Source organism: Lissotriton helveticus, chromosome 5_1 (genome assembly GCF_964261635.1).
Source record: "Lissotriton helveticus chromosome 5_1, aLisHel1.1, whole genome shotgun sequence".
Lineage (NCBI taxonomy): Eukaryota > Metazoa > Chordata > Amphibia > Caudata > Salamandridae > Lissotriton > Lissotriton helveticus.
The window spans coordinates 538,680,236-538,707,929 of record NC_136065.1 but is presented as its reverse complement, the minus strand read 5'-3'; the positions used below and the strand labels follow the sequence as shown (position 1 = coordinate 538,707,929).

The 27,694-nt window shown below is 42.6% G+C and overlaps 1 protein-coding gene across 1 annotated transcript in view; it reads right to left on the bottom strand.

Moving 5' to 3' along the window:
- The window catches only part of PCDH15 (protocadherin related 15), a 2,579,312-nt gene that overhangs the window by 1,292,786 nt on the left and 1,258,832 nt on the right, over nt 1-27,694 (bottom strand). Inside the window, exon 9 of the mRNA XM_078642873.1 lies at nt 10,181-10,289. Coding sequence (XP_078498999.1) covers nt 10,181-10,289 — 109 coding nt within the window. The remainder of the gene's footprint in view (nt 1-10,180; nt 10,290-27,694) is intronic.

Here is a 27,694-nt window from a genome sequence, read left to right as displayed (position 1 = left end):
TGATTATATTTGTTTTATGGAAGTAGTTTTATTTTTAAACTCTTTCACTGGGTCATCGCCAGGAGAAGGATGTAGAAATTCTCTGAGTTCTGTGTAGTATGAGAACAAAGATGACTACTTCAGATGCTGGTTTGAATCCTTCCTTCTCAATTATATTCTAAAGTTACCTGTGTATTATAGACTGATATAGGGCCAGTTGTACATACATGGGATGTGCAGACAGCTCCCACCAAGCAAAGGCAAACATAAATCTGCTTTATGCAAGACGGAGCTGTCAAACAGCTCTGGCTTGCAGAAAGCAAAGCTCCAGCTTGCAAAAAGCAGAGTTCTTATGTGTTTCCCTTCATGCAAATATGCTTGAAGGGAAACAAATGAAAACATTGCTCCCTCAGCAGGGAGCTGCTATTTTGTGCAGCTCCCTGTTTGCGGTAGCAATGTTGACTCCCGCAGGAGTCGGGGGCCAGCTCGGACCATGGGGGCTTTTAGGCTTCCCTCACTGTCCCATAGCACACTGGGTGTCTGGGGGCACCCAAAAGACATGGCCAGGCCCCAGGGGATGAGATCCCAGGGGCCGCAACTGGCCCGGGTAGGTGAGCCGCGCAGCCTCCCTCCTCTAATAAAAATATTAATTTTTAAAGGATGGCCCTGTGGTCTCTATCCCCGGGCTCAGTCATAAACAAATGATACCTTGCCATTTGTTTATTGCCGGGACTGGGGTCCATGTGGCCGAAATCGGCCCAGGAGGAGGATTGCACCGCCTAGAACCCCTATTGCTGAGACAAGTAAGTCCCCCACTGCAGGACTCCTGAGACATCATCAGAGACACCGCTCCTTTTCTCAACCAGTCTGCAAAGGGGCCTCCTGGTACACTAATGATTAGGGGATGAACTCCCCTTGGCTTCTGAGGGTAATTGGGGGCCAAGAACAACCATTCTCTCACCCACTAACATGTCCTCAAAACTACCTACATACCCACTCACACATCCACTCACTCACACTTACAGCCATGCATTCTCTAAATCAACCACTCACACCCACTCTCTTACTTACACACACACTCAAACATCTACTCACTCACCCATACAGCCACTCACACACCCACTCCCTAACCCATACAGCCACCTACATATCCACTCAGTCACCCATACAGCCACTCACACACCCTCTCACACACCTATGCAGTCAATCACACAGACACTAACTCACCCATACAGCTGCACACACACCCGCTCACTCTCCAATACAGTCACTCACACAGCCACTCACTCCCTCTTACAGCTACACACATACCCACTGACACATTCATACTTTCACTCACACACCCACTCACACACCCATACAGCCACTAACACACTGATACAGACAGTCACACAGCCACTCAGATATGTTAGAAATATCATGACTAATTACTAGCATAGAAAGGATAGTAATTTAACTTATGTTGTGGATTAGTTTATAACTTTAAGTCTCAGAAACATACAAAACACTTACACTCATGAGATGATCTCATCAGTGACTTCATCAGTGATGTAATTTGAGATGTCATCAGTGATGTCACAAACCATGTCATGAGTGATGTAATATGTGAGGTCATAAGCAGTGCATTGAAGGGGCGTAAGTTATAGTGAGCTCAGGTAACTGCTGAATTTCTATGGTTTTGTATGAGTAAAATCTGAGGCTGAATTTCTATGGTTTTGTATGAGTAAAATCTGAGGCTAACTATAAAGTCTGTGTAACCCTTGTTGTTTTTTAGTGATAATATATCAGTCAGTCAGAAAAATGTATTTTGGCTGTACAGCCATAAAAGCACAATGCATATTACATTCCATAAAATAAAATGGATTATTACAAAAGCGATGAAGTCAAAAATAGATATTCAAGACATCATTTTATGCAAGATGATATAATACATTCTTATTTTAATATTAACTATCACCAGCTATCTACCTGACCCACTAAAACTCACATACATATATATCAAAGAAACCCAGGTCACCTAAATGAGAGTTATAAAGCTGTTAAAAAGGATAAAAAAAATTATTTAAAAGGAAAACATTAAAATTAGTTTGCCATAGGAAGAAAAAATAACAATACAATTCACTAGGGGCCATATGTAGGTAATCTCTATTTACCTAATATTAAATACCGAGTTTTACCGATTCAGTATTTAAGAGTAGGTAAATGGGATGTAGATAATTATTCGGTAAATTTTTCCCGAATCTGTAGGATTCCGTAATTAAGAATCGGTATTTACCGATTCGGTAATTCCCATTCATTCCTCTGGGCCTGGAGGCCCAGAGGAATGAATGGGAAGCCATTCACTATTACCGATTTGGTAAATACCGAATCGGTAATAGGGGGCACATATTCATGGGTGGCAGGGTGTCACATTGACACCCTGTTGCACCCCTGAATCGTGCACGTGTGCACATGTGGCACACAGACATGCCCTAAGGGGATGTATGAAGGGCATGTATGTCTGCCACATCGCACTGTTGTAAAAGCAAAAAATTTGCTTTTTCTAAGGTTTTCGATATTTACCACCAACTTGTAGTTGGTGGTAAATAACGAATCCTTAACTCATAAAAGCACTAACTTGAGTGCTCCCTTCATTATGGATTTGGTAATTTACCGAATCGGTATGTTAAGAATTCAGTAATTTACCGATTCCTTAAGTTACCGATTCGGTAAAATACTATACCCCTAACTCTTGCCTTGTTGACCCAAGGTATGAATTCATGTTGCCTGACATCTAGGTTTCTGGATGTCAAACAGCAGTACAAATTTGAATTGGCCTTGGACAGCATCCAACCATTCATGGCAAGAAATTGTATCTTCAATTCTGGCACTGTACGCTTCTGCTTCGGGCATTTACGAACAAATGGAAGGGTGCAACCAAAGCAGATTGCCGTGACTGCTCCTAGTGTGGACATAACATCCCTCAATTCCTCCTTATAGGTAGCTAACTCGGGCATGCTCCATATGCGACGCCAAAAAAGGGGGGCAAGAGAGGCGATTGTATCAGCAATGGGCCAATGCCCAAATCGATTCTGAGTGGTGTTAGTGGTGTACTTTTTGGGACTCCCAGAAGCTGGCTAATAGAAGTATTCTCTGTGACCGATAGAGTGTGGGATGGGCAATGTCCCCAAAGTTTAGCTCCATATAAGGAGGCGCCCCTTGCTTGGGTTTTGTACATTTCTGCCGGGGGGCCAACCACTTTTTATGTCCAATTTTCATAAACCTTCAAGATACCACAGATTAATTGTATTAATTTCAAATTGGCCTTCTTTGTTTGGGTCCCCAATCCATCTTGTCATTGAGTGTGATGCCTAGGTAGTCAAAAATGGGCACTCTCTCCAGGGACCTGCCCTCCATTTTAGGACAGGGGCAATTAGTGGTTTTAGCATGGAAGACCATACATTTGGTTTTCTGGACATTTATTTCCAGATTCCCATTCCTGCAGAATGCACTAAACTCATCGAATACACGCTGCATACCCATTGGTGATTTAGACAGGAGCAGCATGCCATCAGCGAACATTAAAGCCGTTTTTTTGCGGTTTGCTAACCTTGGTGAATCTATATCCTTCACTGCCAAGAGGGTTTCGATTAAGCAATTTAGAAAGAGGGAAAAGAGGGTAGGCACAAGCATGCATCCCTGCCTCACCCCTTTCTCCACCGGAAAAAGAGCAGTAAATTCACCTTTCTTGCCATATCTTACCCTCGCGTAATTACCTTCATGTAAGCGCTTGAAAATTTGACAAAGATAAACCGGCGTTCCCATGTCAAGGAGAAGACTCCATAGCTGGTCACGATGGACCATATCAAAGGCGGACTTAAGGTCCACAAAGGTTAGGTAGAGGCTACCCCCTTCCAGAATTACTGTTTTCCAATAGATTAATTGCAATCAAAAATCTGATCGATGGTCGAGGTTTTGGACCTAAATACTGCTTGTAATGGAGTTAAAGCATTCGACTCATCCATCCATGATTGCAATCGCCCCAGGAGGACACGAGCAAATATCTTTTGGGAAACATCAATTAGGCTTATTGGCCTGTAATTCGCTGGATTAAGTGGGGAGCCTTTTTTAAAATTTGTAATAATTTCCGCACCAGCCCACGTCAGACGGAGTGCCACACCCTGAATAATGGCGTTAAATATGATCTTCAGATAAGGGGCCAACACTACCTGTTCATTTCTGTACAGGTCACATGGGATTCTATCCAGTCCCGGTGCCTTGTTAGGAAGTATTTTGCCCGACGCCCTAGTGACTTGCAACAATGTCCAGAGTGGTGGATCCAAATTTAGGGGAATTTGATCTGGGTCTAATAGCCCATGTTTTACAACTTCATCTAATGGCTTAGAATATAATACTTTAAAATGTGATCTCCAAGCTACTTCCACCAGATTTGGTTCTATAGCCGAGTTGCCTTCAGAACAACCAGTCTTAACTAGGTTCCAAAAGCCTCTCATATCTCTGGTGTGTAAAGCTTTCTTGATTGTATCCCACTTCTCTTTCTCCCAAGCTGCTCCCGCTTCATCTATGGTATATTTGTAGTGTGACCTGGCTGTTCTGGTACCCATAACGTCCTTGTTCTAACCCCAAGTACCAGTGCACGTTTGACTTCCCTACATGCTTTGTTAAAGCAGGGGTGTTTGGATTTGGGGTCGGAGTTATTATTATTTGTGTGGTTATAAAAGAACTCTGCCAACTTTAAAAACAAATCCCGATGGTTCGAATTGATCAACAACAGGGATTTGTGGCCTCGATGATTTTCAGACTCCCAAAAGGCAGTCTCTAAATGGGGAATAGATTATGTATACAAGGAGACCATTTTTTCATTAGATACAACAAAGGTTACCCACTGTACTCTTCTCCCACCTTCTGTTGTGATTAGATTCGGGGGGGTTTGGTTAACAGACCCTGATTATCGTTAAGTTGGGGATAAGCGATCACAAGTACCAATGGGTTGTGGTCACTTTCACAACGGGGTTGGACCACGAAGTCCTTAATTCTGTGCCAATTCTCAACATCTACTAGAATATGATCGATTATAGAGCCCTGTCCCAATTTATTAAAGGTTGGGTTTCCCGGACTGTCTGAAGGAAATCAGCCATTGCAGGCCCAAAGTGAGTGAGTGAGTGAGTGAGTGTAAACAAGATCATTTGAAGAACAAGGGGGGTCCACCCCCTTGTTGGATAGATATTACAGTCTGGAATTGACCGAACAGAATCTTCTTCGCTTGTGATTGTAGAGCTTATACCATTAAGGGGCTCAAAGTGACAATTGAAGTCCCCCTCAACAATTACATGAACAGACTTAGGTAAAGTGAGAAGAAAGGTAGCCAAAGAATCTAAGGTCTGTGAGGTTTGACCCAACCTCACTGGGTGAGAATATACATTGAAAACAGCCAGCTTAAATATATCATCAAAAGAGAGGAGGATACACAAAATATCTAAAGAATCAGTGTTCCGTACTTTAATTGTACAACCCAGATGGGTGGCAACCCAAATAGAAAGGCCCCCTGAGGGTCTCCCCCTAGGCCCCTGCAAGGCTGGGATACAATATGCTATGTATCCTGTCCTAAACAGTGATACAGTGAACCATGTCTCTTGAAAGAGGCATTTCTCATGTGTATCAATGTATTCTCCCCAGTCCGGAAGAGCCAGCTTAGATGTAAGACCTGCTATGTTCCAGGCAAAAACCCTTGTGTTCTGCGGATCTTTTAATTTGACCTTCTGGGTATACAAGGATTCCTGCACCTGTTGGGACACTTGGCAAGATGACCCCTCCCATCCCTGTATATCTCCCAGAGCCTCCCCGGGGCTTTTAACGGGACGCCAAAACTTCCTGGGGCCACTATGGCCTCAAATGTTTTCCTGGGAGAGTGATCCACAAACTCAGATCTGTCACAATTTTGGGACACTGATTGGGCTGAGGGATCCAGTCAATCGACTAGATCTAAACTGCTACATCCATTGCTGACAGGGATGTTGAAGGTCGGGAGTGTTTCAAAACCCCGGCCCATATTTGGCAAATCATTTCCCATTTTTTGTATAAACCTTCCGTTCTTTCTATCAGGGGACTAGGAGGATAGAAGTAACCAGGGGGGAGCATCTGGATGCCACTAGTCTCCCTAATTCAAGATATGTTGGACCACCCGCGTGTCTCTAAAGTTGATCAAGACACAATCCCCCGGGATTTCTTTCTGTCTCTGGCCCAGCCAACTAACCTGCCTAGCAAATAGAATTTCACTCTGTATTAATGATGGGAGTGGTCTATGTTTATTTAACCAAAAGATGGTCTTGTTTTTTAGTTCAAAGTAAGTCTCCCCTCTACCTGTTTCTAGCTCTGGTACTCCGGTTAAGATGACAATATAGGGAGTTGAAGCCGGAGGTAGGTATATACATGGCAAGGTAGATTTTGTTGGGCTTCTATTAGATTGTCGATTATTCCCATGATCTCCTCTGCAATTACCGGGAGAAGTTTGTTCTACTTGCAGACCTAAAGTTGTTGACTTATTCATAGGGCCCTGGCCGGCATTGCCCTCCTTTGTTGCTCCCTGTTGTAACACTACTGGGGCTGCAGTTTCATGAATGGGGGATAGGACAAGTTGGGGCATTGAAAGTTGGTGGGGCAGTATGGGCAGATGAAGTCGCTTGGTGGCTAAAGTGAGTAGAAACCTTGTCCAGAGTTTTAATATTGTCCAGTGTATTAGAAATGCTATCAATTGTACTCCCCCATGTATCAACCAGCGATGTGAGCTTCTCTATGTGCCTCTGAACAGCGTCTAGCTCAGTTTGGACAAAGGTTTCAAAGTGAGTTTTAAGTTCTTTAGCCAAATTTAGGGCCCATATCGGGAGCTCCAATGATGATGTGCTGTTTCCATCAACTGTGTGACCCTCTTTCTGTGCCTTTACTGCTATTCTCGAAGAGCAATTTGCTTGCTTCCCCCCCTTATGTGCTTTTTATTTCATCTGGCCACCTTTCCTAATTGTCCCCCTCGTGTCAGATTTGTGAGAATTTTCAAGCAATACTGTTTCTAATGCGGGCGTTAAGTCAGGAGTGATTGAGAGATTTGTTATTTACGAAGAATAAAAGACTCCTATTTCCAATGTTGTTAGAGGACTTGAGATCATTGGCTTTAGGGAAAGCCGTCTTTCAGTGCGTTCTATCTCATTTGAGAAGGCCCCACTTGCCTGCTGTAGCATTTTGTCAATGGCAGTTGATTTCAAAGTGGGTGTACGCACAGAGGCTTTCTGTCTGGTATTAAGCCTTGAAGGCAGAGGGGAACGTTCTCCCATACTGTATTGTCGCTAGGCTACCAGGTTAAAAAGGAAAATACAGGAGTAGTAGCGGTTCACTTTGATGGAACAGAGACACTGCACAATTCTTCAAGATCTATGGTCCCAAAGTTTTACTCTATCGGTACCCCCAAAATAACTCCAAACATCAATAACAGAGGCCCAATGCCCAACCATTAACATAGAGACTCACATGACACAAATTATCAAGGGAGTGGCCCTGCCCAGCATCATTCAGTCTCAGACGGGCTCAGACGGGCCCGCCCTTGGCCCGCGTGCGTCCCGTGCCACAGGAGTGTTGCGCGGCTCTTATGGCACCTCCTGGCGCGGTGTGAGCGTCACTGGGTGAACGAGGGACTTGGACTTGTGGGGGATGGAGTCCCTCATGTAGCCATTCCCTTCATGGCAGCGATTTGAGGGGCAAATGGAGGTGAATGGCCGTTTCCCTCACAGCGGCAGCTGACAGGTGAGAGCACATGGCCGTTTCTCTCACGGCGGCAGTCGTTACTGCTGGCAGGTTTCCCCTGTCACTTTAGTTCAGAGTGGATTTTGAATTCACTCACAATTCATAGAACTCCCAGGCACCCGACGGGAACTGCTTTGTGAGTTGATGTAATCCTTGTGAAAGGGCAGCACACTATAGGTCATAGTGAAGTCAAATCAGCCAATGGATGAAGTGGGCTAACGTATTGCCCTTTGATGCATGCTGCAAACAAAATACCATTAGGCTCCAGGTTGGAGAAATCAGCGGAGAGGAGTCAGTACAAACAGCATCAATGGTCCAGGGTAAAAAATGTAACGGTCCGAGTAACGTGTGGGTTATCTCAGCTGATCACTCAGCAAGCGCGCATCAGCCAAGTCAACTTCTGACGGGAACTATCTCACTTTAAATTAGACTGGACTGTTAGCAAGGTGCATCTGCTGTTTGCAGGCCCATAGATATTAATGGGGGAATTATATATATATATATACTCACACACACACACATATATATGTTTATAAATATATATATATATATATATATATATATATATATATATATATATATATATATATATATATATATATATATATAATATATATATATATATATTATATATATATATATACACAATATATATCTACCATATTTTAATTTTTGTCTACTTTGCGCCACATCACTTATTTATTTATTTATTTATTTAGCATCTTGTATTGCGCAAAACTCAACCCGAAGGTGTCAAGGCGCCTAACAAAAAGATCAAAAATGCAGGGCACAGCTACTCATAAGCTTGAACAAAAAGACGAGTTTTAAGAGCAGATCTAAAACTTTGTAAAGAGGGAAGGGACCTTAGTTCTATCGGGAGATCATTCCACCATTTGGGGGCCAGATGGGAAAAGGCCCTACCACCCCATCTGGTTTTCCGGATCCGCGGGACACGGAGAAAAAGATGATGGGAGGAGCGGAGGTGTCTGCCCGGATGATAGTAAGACAGGGCAGATCCAATCCCTGTAAGGCAATTTCTCGCCAAAGCCTTATAGACCATGCACATGGACTTAAAAACTATCCGCTCCTTGATCGGAAGCCAGTGAAGCTGCTTCCTAGCTAGCGTGGCCGAAGACCGGCTGGGAAGATCTAGGACAAATCTGGCTGCCACATTCTGGACTACCTGCAGGCGCTGCAGCTGGCTCTTATTGAGTCCAGCATACAGCGCATTGCAGTAGTCCAGGCGGGAACCCAAAAGGGTAACAGCAAGTTGCCTTCTTGCCTGAGGGGAGAGGTAGTGCCTAATTTTCCTCATTATGTGGATTATACCCCAACAGGTGGAAACAGTCCTGCTGACCTGTTGGCACATATCGAGGTTGGGATCTATAATGACCCCTAGATTTTTGGCCAAAGATGTGGGATTAGGGCAGGCACCCAGCGAGTCTGGCCACCACTCCATGGACCAGATCTCCTCCTTTCCACCAAACACCATAACCTCGGTCTTCTCTCCGTTCAATTTCAGTGAATTGTAAATCATCCACTTACTGACAGCCTCCATGCAAGATCTAAAATTGGAGGCTGTCAGCTCGGTAGACTGAGAGAGAGACACGAGGATCTGGGTGTCATCCGCGTAGGAGACTACCTCCATCCCAAAAGATCTAATAAGTCTGGCAAGGGGGGTCACATAGATGTTAAAAAGGGTAGGGCTAAGCGCCGACCCTTGTGGGACCCCACATTGCACAGACAGGGATGGAGATAGAAATTTTCCCAGCATTACCCTCTGCTCTCTGTGATCCAGAAAGGAAGAGAGCAGATCCAAGGCTGCCCCTCGGACCCCAATCTCACCCAGTCGAGATGTAAGAACATGGGGAGAAAGGGTATCGAAGGCAGCCGTGAGGTCAAGAAGGATCAGGAGGGATGTCCGACCCCCATCCACACTCGTACGGATGGAATCGAGCACCAGGGTGAGGGCAGACTCGGTACTATGATCCCTCCTGAACCCATGCTGGGAAGGATCCAGGCAGCCAGAATTCTCCACAAAAGCAGCAGCACTTCTCTACATGTATGCCCCGCTTGATATTACCTCAGACTAGCTTCATTAAAAAACACAAAGACACAAACAAAATATTCACAAGCTTATGTATGTTATCAGAGAGAGTGAGAACCGAGCATCTATCCAGGGAATATTTCACACTGAAAACGTAATGGGCTCTGCAAACCTTCTGCTAGTTACAAAAATAAGACATTTAATTTAAACCGAAGAATAATTGCATCTTGCGTGGGTGGCATTATCCAGTGGGGTAACTCGTCAGCTTCAACGTAACCACGTTTGCACTCACTCCTACTTGCCAAATCCTAATGCTGATTGATTACAGATGATAGCATGCTTAGCTGCTTAGCAGATACCAACCAACAAGGATGGAGAAGAGGATGCCGGGTCGATCCGAAGGTGGCTGAATGTCACGATCCTGATCTGCAGCTCGTATTGGTGGAGTGACATTGATGGGGTTCACTCGTGCCTGAAATGGAAAGCAGACAAATTAATCTAGATAAATTGCAAAAACGGTTATCAAGTCTTCAGGCTTTAATAAAAATGCATTGTTGAAAGAAACAGTCTCAGAGAAGGACTCTGGGGACACAGTTAACAAAGAGCAGGAAACGAGACAAAACAGGAGGCGATGGGAAGAGAATTACAGAAGAATGGTGCAGGTTTCATTTTCTAGACATGTTTTGTTGCGGTAACCTATCTTTTGCAAATTCAAGCTCTACATTTTTTAATTATCTTCACGTACCATGCAATAAATACATAGAAACACTTTGTGGTTTCGTGCTACAGTTGTGACATAACTAGTCACCAACAATAACAATACTATTGCAATGTGATATTTTACTACATTTGAGTAGTGATGTCACAATGGTGCAGCCAATGGTGCAGCCAACAGCCAGTGTGAAAGCCAACCAGCTTCAGACATTGGCTAGATTCACACAGTAACGACATACAAGAGCATGTTCACACACAAATTAGTTCTGCCTTTCAGCACTGCCTAAACCTCTCAATATTTTGCAAGCTATGTGTCCAGTCATTGAGCTGATCAGCTGCTCTTGCCAAAGCAGTGGTCTGACAGTAACCTTTCAGGGTTATTCATTTCTTGATGCATGTGCTTATCAAAATCACCTAATATAGCACTATCTCACATGCCACTACTGTTGTTTATTGCTACTTCATCAGATTGCACGGAATTTAAAAAAAGCCTCCTCTGTAGTCCTACCAAAACGGTAAACAACCTTTACAATGCAACTTTTACATAGCAGAGCCTTTACAACGCAACCATTACAACGCAAACTATTACAACGCATTGCTCTGGGGGGGCGCTCTAGGATAGGGAATAGGTTAATTTACTATCCAATAACCTTCCCTAGTGTCCACGGGGACTGGAGTTGGAATAGTAAATTAAACTATTCACTATCCAGCACCCCAAAGCACTATGCGTTGTAATGGAGTGCGTTGTAATACTTGCGTTGTAAAGGCATGCGATGTAAACACATGCGTTGTAATGTCACACATCCCACGAAAACTGACCTCGGCATAAAACCTCTCGTTGCTGAATCTCTTTATCGCTTTCAAATAAACCTCCCCATACATTCCATCTTCTGTATGTCTCCTTTCTCTGAGCATAGTCTATTCTAACAGATGCATGTTTTATTCGATCCCTATAATTGTATTTCTGCAAATTGTCAATGCCTTATTTACAAGATCAAGACTTCTCTTTTAAAATGTATACTCCTGCAACCTAATGTCCTGTAGCTAATCTAGCAAAACTGTGATTTCAATGAATTCACATGCATTCTCCAGGTTGAACAAAGTGTTGACAATGAACTCCTTTACATTAATAGATTACAATTTACAATTGTATATGTTCTCTTTCTTCCTGATGCACACTCCATGATGCCTTTACAGTTTGAACTTGAAGTTCATCTTTTGTCTCACTAATATTCAGATGTTAATTTATTTCTGCAGTTCAAGGTTTTTGGATATTTTTTGCATAACTCTGTATGGGATGTTCTTCAGGAGAAATTCAAAACCTTTTTATTGTTACTCAGTCATGGCAAGCAAACTGTAAAGTGTGGGAGAACTGACTCAGTAAAGGTCGGCAAACATCAGTAAGAAAATAGTTGTGTTTTCTTTCAGTAACTATATAGTCACTTAATTTGAATTAAGGTATAGCCCTTTTATCTTGTATTAGTATATTTACTTTCAATTCCCCTCTGAAATATCAGTGAAAAGTAATCTATTGTGCCAGAAAGTCATGTATTTTCCCTGAGAGAGAAGAGATTTTGAAAGATAATGAGAAAAAGTACTTGTTAGAGAAATTCTGTGCAACATATTTGCAGTGGAGCATATGTTCGCTCAAGCTTATTTGTTGTGGTAGTAAAATTGGTACTATTTTACAGCTAAACCCAGAATACAACCCAAGTTTTTATAACAGGAGAGGGGAGATAGAATTTTGGTGGGGCATAGGATACTATCCTCTTAATGAGAGAAACCACAGGGGACATTATATGTTGTTTTTTAGACACCTCACCCAATCGATTATTGGCAAACTTCATCATCGGCTCTCACACTGGCCCTATATACCAGGGTGGGCTCAAACGTATTCTAAGCAGCATTTTCAATATTTCCCTATCGAGGTCTTTGAATATAAAAATACTTTTGGCAACCCAGGTATTCCTATATTGGTGGGTGCCTGAGGTATAGAGAAATCAGAGGAGGTGTCTTCAGGATATGATATCCCTACACCCTAGATATAGTCAACATATTTCAGCCTTACATGTGTGGCCTCTATGGCTCCAAGGCTTTCTTCAGGACTATAGATGCCCTGAATCTTTGTGGGTAACTCTACAGTCAAAAGCAATCATGCCAGCAACACAGACACCCTTGTACTGTGGTGCAAGGGTGCCTGTATTGGCACTCAGCTGCAAATTGTGCATTGATAATTCCTGAAAGGACATCTTGTAAATATGGTGCATTCCTGGCCTTTTGAATTGGTGTAGGGCAGTGCAGCAAAATGATTTGGGCCCTGTCCTAAACCAATTATTTGTAAATGAGGCCGTAGGTGCTGACTCTGCTACAAATGTGAATTGATAGGCCATCTTCTTGAATCTGCCAGAAATATGAAATTTTCAGGTTTTCAGAACCTTACAGTTAATAATTCTGGGGTATGATGAGCTTGTACTGATTGATCCAATTGGATTATTTTTTATGAATAATATTTGGATAGAAGGGGTGGCTCGCAACTGGAGTGAAGGTCGATCAATAAGGTATATAGAATGATTTAGCGTGTTTATCCAATGATTTGTAAATGACAACTATTACTGAGGAAGCAAACAGCTGGGAAAATCAGGGGCATATTTACGAGAAGATTGTAGCACTTTTTTTGATGTTAATATGGAGCAATGCCCTGCACCATATTTACACTGTGACGTTCAGCAACTTTTTCGGGCTTAACGCTACTTTGTAAACATGGTATCCCTTTCTGCAGTTATCTGTGTGAAAGGGGCGTGCAATGGCTATTGCTGTGGAATTCCACCACAATACCCATTGCTTTCTGATGCTGCCCCAGATTTACAAGGAGGTGTTATTCTGCAGCAGCACCAGAAACTAACACCATGCAATAGCAAGCGTTAGAATGGCACAACACAGAGAAATACTTTTATTTCCCCTTGTTTTTGCTTTTTTCTTGCCTTTTTGCATGATTGTTTTGTGCAGGAAAGGGCACCTTCCTGCAAAATAACACTTACAAGAGGCATTTTCCTTGTTCTACACACATGGTAAGAGGAAAAAACGAGGAGGACTGTAAACATTTGTCCTCATTATGCTTGCTCTGGAGAGGCGAAAGTTTTTGGTGCTGCCCCTGGTTTACGCTATGTAAATCTAGGGCAGAATACACTCACAGCAACGCCCAGGTAACACCTCCTTGATGTAGAGTAAGGCAAGGCAGCTCTTTGTGCTGCCTTGTCTTGCTCCATATCTATGAGGCCATGCAAAGCCACACCATGTCAAGAGTGGCTTTGAGTCACCTCATAGACATGATTGAGAGTCCTTTGCCATCGGATCGTCATAAAAAGTGACACTTCGGCGATGCAAGCCTCTTGTAATGAGGGCCTAAGTATTTGAAACAGATTAGCCAATCATGCCTTAATTATTAGACGTAACATTAGATTTAATGCCATTGAAACAGACTATGGAGTTCTTTACAGATGAAAAACACAGCAGCAGTGGACTTATCTGTGGGGCTTTAGTATGTGTTCCAGATTGCAGAGAGAATATCATTTGAATTTTCTGTTATAGCCTCACCTAAATTCCTTGCTCGGGTTATTACTAATGTTTTAAATGCTGTTCCTGCAGATGGCAATAAAATAAGGAAATCATTTCCTAATATATTTACAGTTAAAACGCTTATCTGATGTCACGCATTCATCTGTTTGAAGGGTACTCGTGTTCTTAATTTAAATGGCTACAAAAGCAAAGTTCTGATTTTTGGGGAACGCTGAGGAGCCTTGATTTTTTTTTCTCTAAATGTCTCGGCCCAATGCCTGCCTCCGCCCAAATAGTCAGAAATAGGTGTGTCTAACGCGAACAAAGACTCAGCTTTGTCCCCGAAATCAAAGATTTAACTAAATTATGCCAAATTTAAATTTTGATAGGAAATGTTTCCCTCTTTAAAATGCACATCAACTATGCAGCCCCCATGGTCTCCATATTATGGCAGGCACATAACTGTAATAGTTTGAATTTGGGACTGGCACTCCACACTATCTAATTGAAAAAAACTATTTTCGTTTCTTTGAGCACATTTACATTCATTCACGTGTTGCTCATCCCAAGCACTAACACTTCATTGGTGGGTGAAAAAATACATTGTATGGCCTGCTGCTTAATTCACAAGGCTTGACAAGTAACTGGCCTTGACTTTTTTTCCAGCAGACTTAAACTATACACCCCCATCCACTTGCCTCTTTAAACCAAAGGAGCCTTATTGCAGGTAGGGGGCCTTAAACAAGGAGCCAAGCATTTGTGGCCAACGCTGGCTTCCCAATTGAGCATAATGCTCACTCCATTATGGTTTAACCCAATTACTTATTTTTTCACAATATGACTTGACTACTTGGTAGTTTACACAGAGGCGTCACCGACACTGAGCTCTCTCGCCACCTAAAAGTTTTGTTTTAGTCCGGCTGTTGCAAGAAGCTTGTATGGCAGTCATACCTCCACGTAAAATAAATAAATAAAAGAACAAATAATAAAATACCATCATCCATCATATACAGCATATTGGCTTGTCATTCAAGTTTACGTACAGCTCAATTTCGCTAAATCCTTTTCATAAGATTGCTCTACAGTGGGTTCCTTGGATATGTGATTCTAAATTAGTAAAAGGACACTTAAATAATTCATTTGGCAATACAATTAAAGGGATGAAAAACGTAATTACATGATGTGATCGAATACAATTCATTCTCTGAATAGAATATTATACAATCATTTTGTTTATTTGAAATGGAAACCCAATCTGTGAGATTTTCCTCAGTCACTTTTATTTGAAAAGAATGATTGAGTACCAGCATAGTTTGGTATTATCAAGTTAATATATTCCCACTATTCCAAGAGTCATTTCTAGTACTTTTTTTGTGACTATTGGCCAAGAAATCAAGTTCTGGAGAAGAGATAGAAGCTTCTATATAATCTTAGAAGAGGACTAATTTGAGAGATTGAAATCAACTGGCCTCTTCATATTAAAGCATCAGAGTCGTCGTAGTTGTATTCTAATCCCTGACCTGTTATTCTGACATTGGTCTGCTCTATATATCTTACTGGTTGAGGGACAGAAAACATTTCTGAATAAACTATCTATGCCTGGTGCATGCTCCTTGCATGTTAAAACTTTTGTCCTGTTGTCAGAGGCAATGGACAAGCAACATATAGTTGAGCTCCAAATTCCCTGAGATGAAAATTGAAATTGCTCTTGAAACAAGTAATCTCCAGAAGCCTATAGTGAGTCAGGCTGTCATTTCAAGAAAAAGAGACAGAGATGATGCAAATTAAAAGATGTATATTCCTCGTTAATATGAAAGTATTTCCTTTTCTTTTGAATTACAAAGCCACAGTCCATTTTCTTCAATTTTTACTTGCTTCTCATGTATTATTAATAGCTAAGCCGTATATATCACTGACAACACCCATTTTAGCATTAAATCCGACTGAAGTTCTAACTATATTTTAATCACACACTGAGGGCCTGGAGATCTCGGTAGATGGGTTACACCCTCTGCCGAAATATTAATACAAGGGATTTCGGCAGACTTGGTATCCATCACCTTGTGACGGAGTAACCCATCCGCCGATCTGCTGAAATATAATCCCTGGGATTTATATTGCGCTGGGCAGGATATCCGTCACCGCAGATATGGAGTAACCCGTCCGCCAAGATCTAAATCAGGCCCTTAAGCAAATTGAATTCCCGTCTCTCCCTTCATACCCACAACTCATCAATACTGACACAATAAACTAGAGAGCAGGGCCGGCTCTAGGGCGGTGCGACCGGTGCCACTGGACCGGGTGCTGACTCTTCTAGAGGGCGCCGTATTTGAAAGTATTTAATGATTTTAAAAGCACATGCTGCTGCATTGCTGGCCTCCGGCAATTTTCATACAACAATAAAAATGTAAAGATAAGTCGGTGATTACTGTTCTTCCTGGAGAGAGAAGGAGTTTTGTCTAGTGGAAGTTTTAACTTGTTTTATGGTAGCACAGAGGGTTAATATACTTGCTACAAAGAATGTGTATCATGCAGATCACAAAGTGCATATACTTTAAATAGGTCAGTGCTTTAGTCAGTGAGATCCTTTTGTTCCAAGCGGTAGGGATGTTGAAATCCTAACATGGAACAGTGAACTAATAACTGTCATCAAAGATCTGCATGCAAGCTGCAACGTATAGATTAGCGCATTATGATTTTTTTTCCCTGTCTTTCATTATTCTAATGTTTCAAAAAGGGTAAAAAAAGAAAATCCTTATTATTAAATGTGACCCCCAACCATGGGGTTATGTTTTAAATTCTGAGCCCGTGCTTCTCAAGACCAAGCACTCTTAAACAATACTGCCTGTCAGTATGGATTGTGACTCACCTTGTAGTCTTATAGATGATGTAACATTTCCTATACACTGATTTACACATATATGATTGATTGTCTCAGTGTAATGTGTGTGTGGTATAAAGTGCTCTGACACCCTAAACTGGTATAGGTGGTGCTATATAACTAATCAAACACATCTTATAGGGAGAGAGTGGTTATGGATACTTGAGGGTGCACTGTTAGAAAGTGGTAGTGAGGGAGTTAGTGGGGGGGCGCCGGCAAACATTGTCGCACAGGGCACCACCAGTGCTAAAGCTGGCCCTGCTAGAGAGGCACATTCCTTCAGCCTTCTGACTGAAAACCTCCAAAAACCGCATCAGAGTCTTATCTGTTAGGGAGACTTATGCCCACATGCATCAAGGTAAATTGCATTCGCAAACGGTGCGAATCGCATTTTTCGGCCGTTTGCGAATGCAATTTCCTGATTTGGGATGCACCAACCTTTTTCAGAAATTCGCAGTTTAAGAAATTGCACAATTGCGATTTCTTGAATTGCGAATGCATTTAAGGAATCTCAATTTGAGATTCCTTAAATGCAATTCATCATACTTTTAGAAATTGCGAATTTGGAAATTAGAAATGCAAATTACCATGAAGTAGACCTTCATGGTAATTTGCAAAAATCTAGAAAAATGATTTTAAATGCATTTTTCTTTGTTACATGTTACACACACACGTGCCCTTGGGGCATGTGTGTGTGTAAGATGTATCCAAAAGCAAATTTCAGGGGTGCAACAGGGTGTCTTTTGGACACCCCTGCACCCTTGAAATTGCATTCTCAATTTGCGAATTCACAATGATGAATTGCAAATTGAGAATGACCTCCCATTCATTCCTATGGGCCTCTAGGCCCATAGGAATGAATGTGTAGAAATTCCTTAATTGCGATTCTCAATTAGAGAATCGCAATTAAGGAATTTTAAGAAATTGCAATTTTTTTGCAAATTTCTTAATGAATTGCATTTTGCAATTCCTTAATTGCGATTCCTTAATTTTCGCAATTAAGGAATCGCAAAATGGAACAATGATGCATGTGGGTGTTTGTAACCATTGTGAAGGTAATCCCGAAATTACATAAAATACTGACGTTCCATAACAATGGCAGATAAAGTTCTCTTCAAATGGCTAATAACATTATCAGTAACGAGCACAGCGAAAACATCAAAATATCAAATATTTCAAATGCCCCATATATGCAACAAAACGTTTTACTAGGTTACGAATACCTTTCGGTTATTAATAAATATAATTAAAATGTTCTACCGACTGAGTTTTATCCTACTGCACGGCAGTTTATTAAATCCTATTTTGGTTCTACTTTCTTTTAAACAGGAAAATAAAAATAATATAGTATACTCTGTACATCCACTGTCGGAAGCACGAATCTAGTGGAAGGTTACTAAATTGTCGCCAGTAAGCTATCTGTGTGGTAATCACGTATTTGGACTGCAAGTGATATGTTAATCTGTTGGATTTGTTGCATGGTAAGCGCATCTATTTATTCAATTCAATTATAATAAGCCCTTCTCTGAGGTCTCCAGGCCTCTCTGTATTCTAAGAACATGCACTACACAGACACTTGAGTTAAAATGTTATGGGTAAATTAATTAACAAAGAGAAAAGGGCATACCGTCTAGTTCAGTCAGAGATTCTGAACGATAAACATTGGACATGTATGAGTTCAGTCTCCCCGGCCAAATCACAGAAACTTAACATTGGTGCAAATGAACAGTGCAAATTATTTGGCACAATAGATTTGCTGGTCATTATATAAGTGATCAAAATAAATTTCTTTCTCTTTTCAGGTGCGATGTGGGACTATACTTCAAGCAAAATCTGCACAACCAAGCATGGAGACCTCACTCCCTTAACACATCCAAGACCCTGGGTTTAGTGCAGTGTCTCACATGTGGCCAGGCCCTGCGTGCACCCAACCCTCAAGGTGGCCAGCCTCCTGCTTTAATACAGTACCCCCGCAGACACCCCCGCAATTTTGGTTTTAAATGTTTTATTTGATCCAGTTGTATTCTTGTGAGACATTACTGGGTCCTACCGCAGTCCTGTGGGACAAAAGGCGGCTGCATTCAGTTCCTCAATCAGGCATTCTCCTTTTTACCCTGGTGCAAATGTACTTCTGTAAAATCTGTTTAATCCACACTACATTGCAGAAGGCCCAATCACATCAAATAGGATCAATTTGCAAGGGTTGAATAGTCATAGGTGAATAGTCATGCTGATTGAACGCCAGTCTGTTGTATTATTATGCATGAGTAAATATTTGCAAAAGTTAGGGAGATGATGCCTTGAAAGGTTTGCTAACGTTCCCAAATTTACTAGTTTGTGGAATTCAAAAAAAAAGTTCAAGTCTCTCTGACCCTGAAAACAGTTGGGGGCATATGTACAAGGACTGGCAAAAACTACTGCTAACGCTAGTTAGTGGCAGTTTTCTTACCGCTGTGAACCACTGAAAACTATTACCCCGTTAGCGACGTATGTACAAGGTGTCGATACCTGGTGATGGCATCAAGGATCAGCAGTGAAAAGTGCTGCTAACATTAGCGTGATGGCGATAGGAATTCCAGCGTTAGCGGGTGAACACCAACGATAGGCCCAGTGGCGGCAAAAAAACCGCACGTTAGTCAGTCTACCATATGTTTTTTGGGTCTCTAATGGAAAAAATAGCCTATCAGTCGACTTCCAATAGAAAATAGGCAACAAAAAAAATTAAATGCAGAATGGAGCAACCAGGGCCAAGTGCAGCACACATCAACAACCCCCTCAACCCACCCAACATCCAGGATGAGCAGGATGAGAGTCTGGATGCCTCGCTAGACCTGTGCCTGGAGCCTGGATGCATTTCTGGACCTGCGCCTGGAGCCTAGTTGCATTACTGGATCTGTGCCTGGAGCCTGAATGTGTTGCTGGACCTGCGTCTGGAGCCTAAATGCCTCACTAGACCTCCGTCTGGAGCCTGGATGCCTCGCTGCACCAGCATCTGGTGCCTGGATGCCTCGCTGGACCTGAGTCTGAAGCCTGAAGGCCTCACTGGACCTACATCTGGAGACTAGATGCCCTGCTGGACCTGCGTCTGGAGCCTGGAGTGAGATGCGGAGGAGCTGTGGAGTCGATGAGCAGTGGTGGTAGACATTGAGGCATAGCGATCGCCCATACCTGGTGGTGAAGTCTGGCTGGTCGCATGGAGACACGTTGCTGACCTGTGTGAGAAGACTGCCTTGCGCCCCTTGGAGCTGTGAATGGCAGAGGCACTCATGCACACCAACATAGGGAGGTCTGCATACTATGATCCACCACCACACAGGGATGCACAGAGAGGATTATTAATGGTGGGCGGCACCTCTCTGCATCATGCGCCGGATGAGGTTGCACTGGCCAGACGCTATGGAGGGTGAGGCCCCTGAGCTGCTCCAAACTTGTGTTGCGGCAGCGCTGCAAGTTCACGCCTTGGGGGCCCTGCTGCATCAACTGCATCGGGAGGTTCACCAGCGGACTTGGCGGTGACTGCTGTACCCACGCTTGTGAAATCCCACATGGCTGAGGCTCCTGCTGGTGAGTGATACAAAAGGGGATGATGGACGGAGCTTTTGAGCAAATCAAACACTCACCCCCAGTCAAATGATCTGGGTTTAATCCATCACCATTCTTTAGCTCACTCGGCCACCCCAGTTCAGACATGGCTATATGCAAATCAGTCTGACCCTGTGCCTCACAGATTTGGAGATATTTTAGCGGATTGCGTTACTGTGTCAATGTCCAGGTAAGGAGGTGGGACACGTAGCGGAGGAGGCCCGGGTGTCGAGTCGCCCAGGACTAGAACCAGTAGATGGCGCACCCCAAGGCTTCCAAGCAGCGCAAGAAAAGGAATAATCATCACAGGATGATAACTATCTGATGTTATTGTGCCATGTTTCCTTTGTGGGCGGGAGGATGGGTAGGGCTTCTCCACTCCTGGAGCAGGGCAGGGGGGTAGTGGCAAGCTCACTCAAGTACGCAGTGACTGTTTTATCAGCCCGCTCAAGCCACACAAAGCAGGCATGTGCACTGTCCTGGTCGCAAAGCAGGCTGCATTACAGCCTGCATGGAGAACATGCCCACACCTCCAGCCCCAGGCTGAACGCCTCATCCCAGCGCCAATGACCAATCCCAATGCCACATTGCAGCGTTGTGATTGGCTTAGGGGAGGGAGCTTGGCTGCCTACTTCCTATTCTTCGAAGCAGATTCAGGAGAGCAGGAGCAACGAAGACACGAGACCTGGCCTCAAAGTAAGATTTCTCTCATTTAAATATATACAACACCCACTCACCCCCCCCCGCGTCCACGCCCCATCCAGTGTTCTTTCCTGCGTTTCCCACCTCCCAGCTGTCCAGGCCCCCCGCTGCACTACTCAATGGCAGCCAATGTGCGGGCATGCGCAGTGGGCATACCACTGGTGTGCCAAACGTATTTAAGAAGTTATGACGCATACCATTATATCATATTCCATTACAATGCATACTAATACTAGGCATATTGCAACAGTAGGGAAGGTGTTGGATTGCGGAGGTGTAAATATTATTATTCCCACTTCAGTGGGTGCAACCCTAAATCTGACCCTTACACCCCAAAGCAAACCCTGAACCCTAAAATTCATCTTTAAGCCCCTAAAACACACCCTAAAAATCATATTTGTCCTAAATGCACACCCCAATGTTCATGACTGACCCCAAAACACACCCCAAATTTCAAAATGTACCGCATATTACACCCCACATTTCATCTCCGATACCTGAAACCCATACACACCCTAAAAATGTCAAATACCCCATTACTGACCTCACAGTGTGTTGTAATGGAATGCAATGTAAAGTCACCTGCGTTGTTGGATTTGAGTTCTAAAGGAATTACAATGTAATGCCTACATTATAATGGACGTCTCCCTTGCCAAAGGCAAGCCATAGGCAAGGCCGTCTGCATCTGTCTCCCCAACTGCACCAGCACTCACCTCGCCATCAACCCTGGATGCCACATCGCCTGCCATGACCAACATCTGCTCTGGACTGGACATCACCATCGCCGTCACTGATGGCTACTAAATCACCCGCAAGGACCACCCTGACCATCCAGGAGGAGGCATTGCCATCACCTACAGCAGCACACTCTGACTGACCGTGCACTCTAATTACCTAACTGTGACCATGGAACATCTCAACTTCCAGATCCGGACCAACCCCATCCTCTGTATCACCTTCATCTACATGCCCCCGGACCATGGACACCCATTCACCTATATCATTGTAGACCTCATTGCACACCAGGCTCTCCCATCCACTGATGACGTACTTCTTGGTGAACTCATGTTCCACCTGGACAACCCCAGTGACCCGAACACTACCCCATCCTGGGGTAGCTCCCCTGTAGTGTAGCTCCTATTTTCCCAATAGGCTCTGCGCATTGGAATAGTACCTACAGCAGTAAAGGCCTAGGCCAGACGTTAACTAGGTCTACTACTGTCGATACTAGACTTAATTTTTGGGTTTGCCAGCTAAGCTCAGAGTTCGCTAGAAACTTTCTCGAATGTTCAAGGAAGGATTAACTCCCCTGATTAGACAAGAAGGGATTTAGTTTCTGACAACCATAGAACATGACAACTTTGCTCTCCCCTAATCAAGAGTCAATCTCGAGAGTCGTGTGAGCACAAGGCAATTATTTTACTCAGTCAGTACGTGCATTCTTAGTCTCATCAGAATGTAGAGAAAAGGAAGAGACGGGCGTGTTCAATAAAAGATGTTATTTATTGATCAGTCTCTTTTCTCGTACAAGAGAAATGGATCGATATTATTGCAATACTTATAGTTAAGTAAAGTGCATACATTAGAAGCAATAGTATAAAATAATACTGTAAAAACATTGATATGGTTTCTGAGCCATATGATGTTTAAAATGATTAAAATATATTTACATACACATATACATTTTGACTAAACGTACTCAACTGGTGTTTCTAAATACGCCTACCCCGTGTACCTGACCTAAGTCTAATGCGTGGGCGGGAATAGAAAGTTATAGTTTAAGTTAAGTTTGTTTTTGCCAAGTGAATAACTAAAGAATTCTCTAGGAGGGGTTATTCAGTTCTGTACCTGGAATTTAGGATGAATGAGGAATGGTATCTCTTTCTCTGCTCTCGATATTCCAGGCTGCCTGCGAGGGCTGCCCAGAAGCGCCGGTGCTGGGTCTCTCGGCTTGAGATAGCAGCGCGTCTCTCAGCGCGTCAGGAAGGCGGGGCTGCTGCCTGCGGGGTCTGCTTCTGCTCTCGGCTTCGGCAAGTATGGCTGCTCCGTCTTGTCACCACGCGTGTGTTTGCATAGGGCAAGGTCGGCAATATTTATACCTTAAAGGTGCCGAGATTGACGTAAGGATGGACATAGGTACGTCAATAAAGATGTCATACGACTTGCTCGTTAGCACATTCTTTACTAAAGTTCTCTGTGAAATCAAAACAATGGCCGCACGGATTATCCAGGTTGTCATAGGTTTGATTTGTTATGAGAACGTCGTATGCCTTATCAGGGGCTGGAGGAATGTCGCTTGTCTAATTAGATCTCAAGCGTTATGACCTAATCAGATAACACGTTCCTGTGCCGTAGTGTGACTGCGTCAGATAACGGTATCTGCATCATGGGGGTTTTCTTGCCTCATGGGCTGACTGTTAGTTAACTAGCTAGTAAGTTTAACCAGAATAGGGTCAGGAATAGGGGGATCGAATCAGAACCTATAGAAATACACGACACCCACTCCACGCTAACTATGGTCATATCTACTAATCTATGCATAGTATAACATAGTACAACATACTATAGAGTATAGTGTATACCTTACCACCCCAAAATACATAAATGCATTTCGAAATTTTCAAATATACTGAAAAATTGCAGTCATATATATTGTATGCACTTAAGCTATGAATTAAATGCAAAAGTAAACACGCATTTTTATGCATTATTGCTTGTTGGTATATGAGAAATACACATGAAATGGCTCTTAATATGGCTATACAGAAAAAAAGTCGAAACCATTTCATCACATAAAATCTATTGCGAACATACCAGCGGGCAGCTAAAGTCTATAAAGTCTATAAAGTATCTAAAATAGAAATCTTAGTTCTCTAGGAATAGTCTCTTACTTTAAGCAGAAAATCAGTGTCCCGGGAAAAAATATATAGAAAAATATTTTAGGGGCTTACTGAAAAAAGTTGCTGTCCGTGAACTGGATTGTAATTGTTCATGTGACTTTATTTTTAAAGTTGAAGGCCGAATTCAGGGAACGCCGTGTGCGAGTTTACTCAAAAGTCTCTATTTCTGTTCCGGAGAGAACATCATATCATTCAGGCTTTCGAAAAAACTGTCAACAGCTTCATGGGAAAGTTCCTCTAAGTCGGAAATAGGGGTAACCATGCATTCATGCGCATGATTGTCTCCATTGACATTCTGATTTGCATTGCTGACAGAAGGTCGTACCTGTTCGATGCTGCTTTCATCTTGAACTTCACTACTCTTCAATCGCAGTGGTGAAGATTCCAGGAATGCCGTCATCAGAATTGGCAGCCTTTGAGGGCAGCACAGTGCGTGAACCTTGGTAGGAACCAACAGTGTATCTGCATCCACCGGCGCATCCGATTGTAGCGTCAGACAGGTGTCTAACACGCATTCTTCTCCGCATAGCAGACACCTTAGTACAGGTAAAACACACCTTTGCCACATTGGTCGAAAAAGGTCTCTAAGCCGGGATAGTCCCAGGATTTTTGATATCCGGTCCCGGTATCCAATGGCTAGGATCGTATCTTCCATTGTCGCGAGAGTTTGATCTGTGACATGGGTTGCCATAACGAAAAATAAGGACTAGGAATAGGATTCCTGCAATTAGTCCCAGGATCAAGGGAAGTCCGCCAAAAATCGAATGGACGAAATCTGGAAAAATACCCAGTATGGCTTTGAATGGTGTTAATGCCATCGAAAATACTGTCTTAAATACCTTTGAGACCCCAGTGGTATCAGAAATATTTAAGATTTCGCTCAGGATTTCCGCGAAATGTACGGGGGAATTAGTTGATAATAATGTATGTATCTCTGCAGTCGTCCTTGCGACTTGTAGATCATACGTTTCTTTAGATGACGTGAGCCTTGTAGGCGTCTGAAGAAGCACTGTTTTCATTCTGCTTAAAGTGTCTATTCGAATAGAAGTAATTTTCAAACCGGGCCATGCCCTTGCCTCCCTGTCTGGAAAGGAGCTGGGAAACAAAGAACGTCCACAGCACTTGACCTTCGCCGTCGTAGTGACGAGATAAGGAGTCCCGGGCATAAGACTACAGCATCTGCGGTCTACAATAAGAATGTAACTCCCATTATAGAGTCTTTGAAAGAATGGTTCTATTTCAGTTGCAGGTGCGCCTTGCTGGTGACATGAAAGGTTGTATGAATTCCCTTCACAGGCTCCGTGCAAACTAATACCGTTACACAGAAGCGTGCCGCTTAGTGACATAGCACAATTGTTGCCACTAAGAAACACTTTCTGTCCTTTGTTACTGACACATGCATGTGAATAGGGCAGGTTCCATGTTGTTTTAAGGTACCCCTTTCCCAATTTCTCGTACATGCCAGCCTGTATATATTTTTGGCAGTATTGAAACCTGAAGGTTGAGATTGGAATATTTATGATTCCGTGGATTATCCATTCACTGACAGGTCGTTCTGACATTGTCAACGGTAATCTTTCTAGTTTTTCAATGCTCAAGATTGTATAATCAGCACCCTTCTGCGCCATACCGATTTGTCTATCAGTAAGGTTAAAGATTTGGAATAGTGACGTTGTGTTGATTAAACGCCAAGGCACATAGCCTGAACGTAGATTTTGTAACGTCCAGCCAAGCTGTACAATAGAACGCAATTGTGACTGACCATGTTGTAATAACAGTAAGTCTTGCGATAATATATCGATTGCTGAAGACACAATGCTGTCCAATGAAAAAATTCTGGAGGACAGAGTCATTAACCCATTGTCCACTACAGAAAGTGATTTTTCCAATTTAATACGGTCAATTTCCCGTATTCTCTCTGCTGTCTCAATTTGAGTAACCTTCCAGGCCTCATTGTATGCTGCATATACAGAGGCTGCTATGAAACGCTTTTGACGCTGTTTGCGTGGTCCCATTATGAAATCACGCAAGTCAGCACCATCAGTAAGTAAAGTTAGGTGTTGCTTAATTTCAGGCAGTGTGGAAGTTTGTAGCCATTGAAGGCATAATTTGCCCACACTGTAGGTTGTTATTATCCCTGGGTGATGTCTTTGAGGATATCTAGGGTCTGGCCTGGTCATTTTGAAACCCTGTGTTTTATTCAGGAATCTATCTTGACAGTTATTTGTATCTGTGGGCCAGATCAACCATTGTTTCCAATCAGGATGTGTTCTGTTTTGGTTAAGTATATGGTTTATGTCTATTTCTTCATCTGTTTCAGAGTTATTGCTAAACATTATTGGCTTTGGAATAGACAGGTTATTTAAATCTTTGATTTTGGCTAAGCCAAGACAGGTGGTTTGTTGAACGGTGTCATTTAAAAATATCATTTGTTCTGGGATCATGCAGGCTCTAAACAAAGCTTCTATACCCTGTACTTGCCATTCTTTTGTACCCCAAACACTTTTCAAATCAACATGTTTGTCCCAATAATCAAATCCAAAAGTATTCATTTTTTCAAAGAAAGAATCTGAATATATCAATTTTGTGTTGGTTATCATGGTTTTCATCCCTGTCTTGTTTGACAATTTGTAATAAAATGTTTCAGCATTAGTTATGTTAAAACCTGAAAAATATGAATATTTGCCATACACGGTTCTAGAGCTCCCTTTTGGAGGTGTAGCACAATGTTCCCATTGATTAAAATTTAAAACATTTCTAGGTTGTGCAGATTTATGCAAGAAATGGTTACCATAATGGTTATAGCAGTACATGCTGTCATAATTTGTAGAACCCTGCAAATAATCATGTTTTGTAAATTTAGCAGACATTACTAAGTCAGACATCATATTGTTTATACTTTCAAAGTCCCAATCATCAGCAAATGAGTTTGGTTTTGCAAAGTCACTCAAGGAGATCTTGATTTGGTGTGGATATTTCAGGATCTCGACCGGACCATAAATTTCATAGTCAGTGTTGTCCCAGGCTACCCCACCAGATATTGGAATTGCTGTGAAGTTGGCTGAAGAAAGTTCTGAAGAAAGTTCTCTTTTCTCGACGTGTGAAGATGTGTGTGGTTTGAGGACCAAGTTGATGTTCTGACTTGCTGTGTCCATTTTAGCATATTTTCCCTCAATGAAGCGTCCCAAGGTAAATACCATGATGAGCCAAAGTATGAGGATAAATGCACCAAAACCCACCCAAAATTCAATCCATGGAGAAACTAGATATGTTTCTTTCAGTTGTTTCAAAAGTTCCTTAGCTTTGTCTTTAAAGGATTTTGATGATGGCTGTGTCTTTTGTTCGCTGAAGCCTTCAGAGGAATCATCGAAGTTGATGAAGTAACCGGATGCAGTTCTGTCAATTGTTCCAATTGGTTCAGGATTTTTGTTTCTCGCATTTTCACTTGGTACTTCTGTATAGATTGGTGTGTCTCTGCTAAATGTCTTTATTTGGGTTTTCAGAGGTCTAAGTTCTATTGCATTGTTGCATAGTCCTTGTTGT